The 10,182-nt window shown below is 50.2% G+C and overlaps 1 protein-coding gene across 1 annotated transcript; it reads left to right on the top strand.

The window, feature by feature from the left end:
* Positions 1–3,917: 3,917 nt before the first annotated feature.
* On the top strand, positions 3,918–4,514 carry DIRAS3 (DIRAS family GTPase 3; the record flags this gene model as incomplete). The annotated part of the gene is made up of 1 exon (XM_082286772.1): positions 3,918–4,514. The coding sequence occupies one exon, from the start codon at positions 3,918–3,920 to the stop codon at positions 4,512–4,514; it is 597 nt and encodes a 198-aa protein (XP_082142898.1).
* Positions 4,515–10,182: the final 5,668 nt, after the last annotated feature.

Genomic DNA, 10,182 nt, shown 5'->3' with positions numbered 1-10,182 from the left:
TGGTCTCTCCTCCCAAGGAACAAGTGACAGGACAACAGGAAACAGCTTCAGGCTGTGCTGGGGAGGTTTAGATTGGATATTTGGGAAAATTTTTTCATGGAAGGAGTTGTCCAGCCCTGGCACAGCTGCCCAGGGCAGGGGTGAGTCCCCATCCCTGGAGAGATTTAAAAGCTGTGTGGATGTGGCACTTGGGGACATGGGGCAGTGGTGGCCTTGGCAGTGCTGGGGGAATGATTGGACTCAGTGGTCTGAGAGTGCTTTTCCAACCTAAATAATGCCATAATTCTTTGACTCACACTTAGGGAGTAGTGGAAATTTTTATGAAAACAGATGAAATTCAGTATCAAGAGCCTGAAGCCCCCTTGCAGGAGTGGCTGCCCTGATAAAACAGCACCTGAGAGAGGGTCTGGGTGGGAGCGGCTTTAGGCAGAGCCCTAAAAAGAGTCCCCGTTCCCGCTGCAGCCTGTGCTGGCTCCAGCCAGGCCACAGGCAGGGCAGCTCTTTGGGACCTAATGAGTGTCAAAAGAGCGAATAAATGAGATTTCAGTGCCTGTGGAGCCGCCAATCCCTCCCACACGCTCCTTTCCCGGGCCCGTCCTGCCCTGGCAGGGCTCTGCTGCCACCTGCTGCCACCAGAACCCGGCTCCCGGCTGGACTGACCGCGAACCAGCGATCCCTCGCCAATAAGATGTGGATTTGGAAATGCTGATGTGTAGAAGCTCCCATTGCCTGCAAGGTGCTGCCCCTGGAGCTTTGTGTGTTCGTGTCGCCGCGCAGGGACACAGTGAGAACAGGCAGGAATGGGAAAAGCCACCTGTGACTGTCAGCACTGGCTGGACTTCGTTTCTTGTCATCTTTAAACCCGCTCCCGGCAGCCCCCAAACAATTCGTATGCTGTGGGACACTGAAACACATCCCCCTCTCCCACCATAAATCCCGTAGCCCAAGGCCTTTTTCTGGGATTTTGTTAGGATGCCGGTGAAAGATTGGCTGTGTAGCTGGGGACAGAATGGCAGGAGATGGAGCTGCGGGAGACAAGCACCGGTTCTGGTTACAATGACTGCCACCTGCTCTCAACGACGGGACAGCGTCAGTGCACTTTGATTGGGGTAAAATAAGCAATAAGCAGCAACAGATTTATTTTTGGAAGGTTTTGATCTGTGGTGGGCACATGGACGTGTCACGGGTCTGCTTCCCACTTAGCACCTGACACCACGCTGTGCAAGAGCTCTTAGAGTTCTTCCCTTGTCAGAGCCTATTATAGGAAATCAATCCCAGCTTTGGGCTTTAGATCTGGAGGTTTAAATAAAACACCTCTTAGAAAGAACCACTGGAAGGCTTGGAAAATATCTGAAAATGGGATAACTGCCTTTGAGCAAAAGTGGCTAGCACAGAGAGCGAATTAGCTACACATTCCTAGCCAGCATTTCATTGTGGCTAATAAATACCTCATAAACACCAGAAACGATGGTTTAGAAATACCCCATAAACACTAGAAATGATGGTTTCTAAATCTGCTCTGAAAATCCCCATCCATTATGGGATTCAAAGTGAATGGCTTGCTACAGGCAAATCATCCTGCCTGGAGAGACAGGAACCATAAAAGCAGATGTAAGATGAGCAGGAATTTTTTCCAGCAAAGGGAAGGTGAGGGGTGATCCCTGACCCCGTGTTGACCCCACTAATGTTGATTAGTGGACTTTCAGAATTCTGCTTTATTCCCCTATTTTCCTTATTATCAATATGAATTCAGACAGGAACTTTCAAAGCATCTCACTAGAAATGGGCACCTTACTGGCTTTAGAGAGGCTGTTTCTTTTTAAGGTCTCAGGTTTAGTTCCCTTTGCATGGGGATGGATTTGGTTCAAGTTCTATCCCAGGTATTTTGGCCTCATGTCAAGATTGAAATTCCTCTGGGTTTTTTGTGTTAGACAAAACAAACAAACAACAACAACAAAATCCACAGCAGCATGAAATAGATCTAAAGAGATACTTTTTGTTGGTCTGGGATAGGAGCATTGTAAGGCTGATAGAAGTGGATTTAAAATAGGAGAATACCACAGAGTCAGGAATGCAACAAGGATCAGAAAAATAAGAAATGATAACCCGGAAAACCACAAATGGTTTGGGAAGAACGAGCTTGGGGAAGGACTGGAAAGTGTTTCCTCCACAAGTGCTGATTTCAGCACAATTACTAACTGCTTTTATGAGTTTCTTCCTCATCTTGGGAGTTCTGACAGATGTCCCTGTGGTCTGTAAATCCTGCATCATTCCCTGTGCCTGCTATCAGTGGTTCATCGTCCTTCTCAAGCTTTGTTAACCTCCCCCAGGTCTGAGAGCAGAGAAACACGTCCAGCCCTAACCTTAACAATTCTACCAACAATTCATTTGGTTTTTTTAACACATGGGCATCACTTAGAGCTTGTTGGCTGCTGTTTCACAGATTCAGTATCACTTCTTGTTGATTAGGGTTGAAAGCATACAAAGATCAAACATCAAACCTTTCTTAAGGAAATTTTACATATTCCACATTTTGCAACGTGACCAGGCTGTAGATGACCCACAAAAAGAAACACTTCATAAATTGCATTAATTTCCAACCGATCCCCTCAGGGGCCGACAGCCATTTTGGGCGTGAGGGCGGGCGGTGCCTGGGCGGGAACGCGCGGGCGGGAAGGGGCGGGAAGGGGCCGTGAGGGCAGAGCCGAGCCCGGGGCGGGAACCCATGGGCGGGAAGGGGCCGTGAGGGCAGAGCCGAGCCCGGGGCGGGAACCCATGGGCGGGAAGGGGCCGTGAGGGCAGAGCCGAGCCCACGGTGGAGGCCGGGACGGAGCGGGGCGAGGAGGAGCCACCCCGGAGGGGGAAGAGCGGGGACACACGGCCGCATGCCCCTGTCAGGCACCAGGTGGTGCGAGCTCCGGTGTCACCGCATGGGGGCGTGTGGAGGGACGGCGTTGGGGGAAATTCCTAATAAACGAGGAGAAATACTTGTGATTGTGACACACAGCTACTCTATTTCATACGCCGGTGTGAGGGAGGCAAACCAAACAGTGGAATCACAGAATATCTGGAGTTGGAAGGGATTACATGGATAAAGTCCTGGGTGGACCTTGCTGGCCATGGCCCCAGGGCTCGGTGGCTTCCCCGGGGAGGGCTGAGAAGCTGCTCAGGGCATCCCTGCTCCGCTTAATGGCGGGGGGGGTGGTGAGGGGGGGTGAAAACCTGACCCGGATTTGAAGTTTTTAAATTAATTAAGCCCTAAATTAAGCTGGGAGATGTGCAGGGTGGAAGAGAGACGGCAGAACCCGGCAGTGCCTGGGGCTCTGCGGCGCGGGGCGGTGAGGGAGGGCGAGACTCGCCTTTGTGCGCGGAGTGAGGGATGGAGCAGCAGAACTCGGCTGCAGCGGCTTTAATTCAGGCGGCTGTGTTGACTATTTATTTGTTTTCACGGGGAGGTTGAGGGGAAGGCTGGATTTACGGCGGCACGGAGCCTCCCCTCCCGCGGCGCTCCCGGCGAGGGTGGTACCGCTTCCCGGGGGCTGGAACACGCCTTCCCGGGGGCTGGAGCGCGGCTTTCCCGGGGCTGAAGCACGGCTTCCCTAGAGCTGGAATACCTCTTCCCTGCGGCTGCCAGGAGATTTCAGCCCCGTTCCGCTGCTCGGTGGAGCTGATGGCTGCAGGTGAATTCTTATTCTCTTCTCGTAGCGCGAAACGTGCGCGGGATGCATGGTTGGGGTAGGGGAGGGTAGTGATTTATTTCAAGGGAAAAGGATGGGAGTGATTTATTAAATGCTGATTTCAATAACGCACCTTTCCCCCTCCGTCTCCACAGCCCACCTCTGCATAGGGGTGTGTAAACTTGCTGGAACTCGGGTTTTTTGGGTGAAAACCTCCCCTCGCGGCGCGGCGCAGCGAACATGCCTGAGCAGAGCAATGATTACAGGGTGGTGGTGTTCGGAGCAGCGGGGGTCGGCAAAAGCTCCCTGGTCCTGCGCTTTGTAAGGGGCACTTTCAGGGAAACCTATATCCCCACCATCGAGGATACGTACCGGCAGGTGATCAGCTGTGACAAGAGCATCTGCACCCTGCAGATCACGGACACCACGGGCAGCCATCAGTTCCCTGCCATGCAGCGGCTGTCCATATCCAAAGGGCATGCCTTCATCTTGGTGTACTCCGTCACCAGCAGGCAATCCATGGAAGATCTTCACCCCATCTTCGATGAGATTTGTCAGATTAAAGGCGACATCCAGAAAATCCCGATAATGTTGGTGGGGAACAAAAGCGACGACACGCAGAGGGAGCTGGATGCCAGCGAGGGGCAAGCGCTGGCCAGCAAGTGGAAATGTGCCTTCATGGAGACGTCAGCCAAAATGAACTACAACGTGCAGGAGCTCTTCCAGGAGCTCTTGAATCTGGAGCAGAGGAGAACTATCAGTCTCCAGGTGGATGGAAAGAAATCCAAACAGCAGAAAAAGAAAGATAAACTGCAAGGCAAATGCTCTGTTATGTGATTACCTTTGGCTGGACTCGCTGCACGGCACAGCCAGAGCGTGGACTCCCACAGAAAATACATTTCTGCTGGAGATTTGGGAGGAATCCACGCCTTGCAGGGTTGTTGCTTTGCTCTAAAATCCCCACTGGGCAATTGTATGTGTTGTTTTTAAGGAGGATGGCTTCTGCATGTTTATTTTTTTAAACCAATAAATGTTCCGTGTTAGCAATTACCTATGACTAGAAGTTTTTAATGTAAGAAGTTTTCCAGAGGAAAAAAATGTCTGTCAGAACAAACCCCTCTATTCCTGTGTGTATGTGCCAGTTTTTAAATATCTCCAGCCTGTTAACTCAGAGAAAATCATCTATAATGTGTAGAGTTAAATTGTTTTCAGGAATCTATTGACCAGAGCAAATCCCTGACAAAGTGAGGCACTTGCACTGAAAATGACCATGTGTGTGGCTCTGGGTGCCTAAATTTTTGATTGACAGACTGGCTTGCCCACCAAAGCTGCAGTTTTTGCATGGCAGAAGTGAAGATTTCCTGTGTGCTGTGCACGTCCTGAGACTTGTGCAGTTCTGGGGGTGACTACAGCTGTATCTGCATAAAATCAGTCTGTCTTTCCTCCTTTACTCCAACTCCCTCTGTTCACTCAGGCAGGAGATTCCATGTGCTCTCACTCCCAATCCAGGAGCGATCCTTAGTGTCCTTGAGCAGGAGCTGCCTCCTGATGAAGGTAACCAGGAGGTTGTAAGTGCCCATTGTTAGAAGCTGGTTATCTTTTCCTTGCCCAACCACCACCCTGGTTTTGCTGTCTGAAGCTCCTTTTCCCAGCCTTCCTGGAATTCTACTAGATACTTGTTTTCCCCCCTCCATCCAAGTTACCCAGGTTTTAGTTGAGACCTGGGACGACTCAGTTCAGGTAACACTGCCCTGGGGAAGGAGCATCTACACAAAGCAACCCCCCCTCTGATGAGAACTTTTAGCAGATGCTTCCCATGAATGAAAGGACTGGAGGTTTTTAAAAGCTGTGTGGAGGTGACATTTGGGGATGTGGGTCAGTGATGGCCTTGACAGTGCTGGGGAACAGATGAGCTCTTAGAGGGCTTTTCCAAGCTAAATAATTCCATGATTCTGTCTCCTGTTTTGGTGTGTCTTAGCCCAAGCAGAAGACTGTAAGACCTCAGTGTTGCACTGTGGGTTTGATTTTTACACAGCAACATGGTCTTGACACATGAGACACGGGAGGAGAGGAATTGCTGCTTTTTATAGCACTTTTCCAGTGAAGTGATTTCATTGTTGAAGGTGAACACGATGTGGAACAGGAGGTAAGGGAGGCTTTCAGGCTCTTACTGTGAAAGTATTTGTGTCAAGTATGACCTGAGGGGAGCCTTCGAGAAATATGGGGGCCTGGAAGGACAGGACAAAGGGGAATGGCTTCTCACTGCCACAGGGCAGGGATGGATGGGATATTGGGAAGGAATTGTTCCCTGGAGGGTGGGCAGGCCCTGGCACAGGGTGCCCAGAGCAGCTGGGGCTGCCCCTGGATCCCTGGCAGTGTCCCAGGCCAGGTTGGGCAGGGCTTGGAGCAGCCTGGGACAGTGGAAGGTGTCCCAGCTTGTGGCAGGGGTGGCACTGGATGGGTTTTAAGTTCCCTCCCAACCCAAGCCAGGCTGGGTTTCAATGGAAGGTGCTAAAGAACGGCCTTTTCTCCCAAATGTTTTTGTTCATGTTGCAGACTAATACACAAAGCCATGAAGTTTGTATCCACGTGAATGTATGACATTTGAACAACTCTTGGCACCTGGTGCTCCCTTGTCTCCTGTGCTGTCCTTGAGCTGCTGTTCCAGTCTCCTTAGGCTGTCCCTACACACACATGGGATCTGTTGGCTCTCTGTGTGCCAGGGGAGTTTGCCCCAGTTTCAGCTGGAGCCCTCACACCATTTGCTTCATCAGAAAGATATATTCCTTATGATTTCAGAAACCCAGCTTCTGCAGGAGAGTTTGGAACTGTCCAAAACGTTACGCTCACTTGCCAAAATCAGCACAGAGGCTCTGCTCCTGATTTTCCTTATTGGAGAAGGGACCCCCAAGCTCCCAGTACTCGACCTGCAGTGCTGGCTGGTGTCATCCCCTGTGTGTGACCTCTCCTAGGGCAGTCAGGGGGCTGTGGAAGCAGCCCTGATAGCTTTGCTTGGACATAACTCTTCTTTTCTCCTCTCTTTGTGCATGGATTTTCTCTCTCTGTTCTCTCATGTCCAAGCAGTTACACAAAGCTTCTCGTGGGTTGTTTGGTTATTATTACAAAAACTATTTCGGTTCCATTGCAGCCTTTGAAACCCCTCGAAGACATTTTCTGTCTAAGCCTTTTTAAAATGTCAGGAGACCTAATAATGTCTCTACAACTCCCACTGCCTTCATGGAGATGCCTGTGCAAAGGATCTGCAATTACTCACACAGCCAGGATGTTCTGGAATGTGTCATTATCGATGCTGTGTGTTCCCTGTGCGGGGTGTGGAGGTCTCCGAGGGCTGGGATCTGTCAGAGCAACAATCCATAGGAACAAAACAGGCTCAGACATTCCTGCACCCAGGAGAATTCCTGAGGGAGCTGGGAAGGGGCTCAGGCTGGAGCAAAGGAGGCTCAGGGGGGACCTTGTGGCTCTGCACAAGTCCCTGACAGGAGGGGGCAGCCGGGGGGGTCGGGCTCTGCTCGCAGGGAACAGGGACAGGAGGAGAGGGAACGGCCTCAGGCTGGGCTGGGGAGGCTCAGGGTGGATACTGAGGAAAATTTCTTCATGGAGAAGGTTGTCCAGCCCTGGTGCAGGCTCTCCAGGGCAGGAGTGGAATCCCCATCCATGCAGGGATTTCAAAGCCATGTAGTTGTGGCACCTGGGGACATGGGTCAGTGGTGGCCTTGGCAGTGCTGGGGGAATGATTCAGCTGGATCATCTTAGTGGACTTTTCCAACCTAAACAATTCCATGGTTCAAAGCTTCCTTTGGTTGCCATGAAACCAGGACTGTGTGGCAATGGAGAGTATGGGGTGCTCCTGGGGGTGTCCCAGCTTAGAAACCCAAACCAGATGGGGAACAAGTGACAGCTGCTGTGTCTGCCTTTCATGCTCTGTAAATAATCTATGTCTTGGGCGTGCAGCTCAACTGTACTGAAAATTAAAACTGTGTTAATAAATAAATTATATAATTGGCTGCTTCCATATAAACTGAACTAACCTGGTTTGTGTGTAAAATCTATCGTTCTTATAGGAAGGGAAATTAATTTCATTGGAGTGGATGCTGTGTTTTGTAGTGAGGGTATATGTTGGAAGGAAATGCCTTTTTTGAATAAGTGCAGTTTAAAAAAGTAACCTGCAGTTTTCCAGTCAATCATTTGATGAAGGACATTCAGGTGAAACCATCCATCACGTTCTGCTGTCTGATGGAGCTGGCCTGGCCTTACCTGCTGTTTCCAGCAGTGCTTTTCCAGGAGCTGGTAACAATATGATTTTTATGGAGCTATTAATGAATCCTGTAAACCCTCCAGCTTGGACACATGCCCTGACACTCTGTCTGTGTCTGGAGACCAGGATGGCAGCTCACTCATAATTCTCAAGTTGGTTGTTTTATTCCCTTTTTTGTTTCATTCAACCCCAGAACTTGCCAGTTTTCTGGAAGGTTCTTCACAAGGTCAGATGTGGTGAGACAAAGTCATGGAAAATGCTGACACAACTTGTTGAGTTGCTTTTAATGCCTCCATAATGTCTTTTCAGGATCACGAGTTGAACACAGTTGTCTCTGAAAATTCCCTTTGGGATACACTGAAGGAATCCCAAGACCTACTGGTGCCCAGGTGGCTGGTGAAGGCTCAGACTGTGAGGGCAGTGAGTGACTTCAAACTGAATCACAGAATCATGGAATCATTCAGGTTGGAAAAGCCCTCCAAGATCATGAAGTCCAACCTGTGCCCAACCCCCACCTGGCCATCCAGCCCAGAGCACCGAGTGCCACATGTAGCCCTTCCTTGGATGGGGACTCCACCACCTCCCTGGGCAGCCCATTGCAATGTCCAGCCTGACCACCCTTTCCATGAAGAAATTCTTTTCCTCTCTGCAATGCTGAATTTCAAGCATTTCTCAATTAATACTCAATATTTCCATACAACACTCACTGACAAGGGACTGCTTGAGGCAGTTCCCTTCCCGAGTCCGACCGACAAAATCAGTGTCAAGAGAAAACACTGGGGAGGAGAATCACGAACAGCTCTTCTTGCAAGTGAAAAATATGAGCAGTAGCTGGAGTGTCCACCCACACATGTATTTTAAAAACAAGCAGACAGAATATTGCTGTATTCCAGTTCCTCTTCCCAGAGCAAGGCAGGCTCATGATTAATGGAACAAACAGCGCGGAATAATAAGCAATATTGCTTTATATGCAGGGTCCGCAGCCACGAGGTACCCGGTGCACTCCAGAAGAGTAAAAGCTCGTCTTAATCATCGCCTGCCTCCTCTGCAGTGTCTGTGGCGTAAATTAGGGACATCAAAAGCTTTGGGAACTAATGAAAATGCTAAAGAGGCTCCAAACCAACAGCAGCGTAGCAGCCTCCTGCTTAACGGCATTGCTTCGTGCCAGGCTAGACCTGCCGCTCCTAATTGTTTCCTTTTTTCCCACTTCGGGGGAAAATGATGATATATAAAATCCTATTAGACTGGAATACATTTAATAATGCAAAAAGGATGGAGGAGCAGAGGAAGGAGTGGAACCCAGCATTGCCGGGTTGGGTTGGGTTTGTTCACAGTCCCATGGTGGTGGAGCTGAACCTCGCTGGCACAGCTGGGCACTGGAACAGGGTCTGACTTGGGCTGCTGCCTCCATCCCATTTGGTGCTCTTTGTCCTCTTCACACTTCCAGCAAGTCTGAAAATTAGAGGGGAAAGGAATGATTGTGTTTTCCTGGCTTAGCACAGAACCAGAGTCTTCTAACTCAACCATCCCAACTGTTCCTCCTGTTGCCCTCAGCCCTTATCCAGGTGGGAAGGGGGGTGTGGGGTCCCACCACAGCCCATCACTTCTTGGCACCCTGTGCTGAGAACTTGCTCCGAGCCTTGAGCAGAGGGTAAACACAGCTGATCTGCTGTGATAGGTGCTTTTCACAAGGGGGATTTGATTTAAACTGCAGGGCAGTTTGAAGGGAAGGTTTAGATGGAATATTGGGAAGAAATTTTTTCCCTGTGGGGGTGGTGAGGCCCTGGCACAGGGTGCCCAGAGAAGCTGTGGCTGCCCTATCCCTGGAAGTGTCCAAGGCCAGGTTGGATGGGGCTTGGAGCAGCCTGGGATAGTGGAAGGTGTCCCTGCTTGTGACTCCTCCAGCTAAAGGGACACCATTTTCCTACACCTGGATATAGTTGCCCACAGGTACCTCCTCCAAAGCAGGCAGAGCACTGCTCTGAAGCCTCTGACACAGAGAGCAGCAGGGAGCTTTCCTTTCATATCTCAGTGATGCATTTGTGCCTTTCAGACTAAAAATATCTAAGGATGGAGAGATGAAAACTTGTCTCTCCTACGTTATGGTTTTCCTTTGTTCCCACAACTTGTCTTCCAACCCCTGCATCCCATTATCTGCCTCAGGCTGCCCGTGGGTGAAGGATGAGCAGCTCACACCCAGGCAGTGAAAATCCCTCCTTGGAGGGAAAA

Source organism: Coloeus monedula (genome assembly GCF_965178545.1).
Source record: "Coloeus monedula genome assembly, chromosome: 9".
Lineage (NCBI taxonomy): Eukaryota > Metazoa > Chordata > Aves > Passeriformes > Corvidae > Coloeus > Coloeus monedula.
This window is presented reverse-complemented; position numbering and strand designations above follow the sequence as displayed.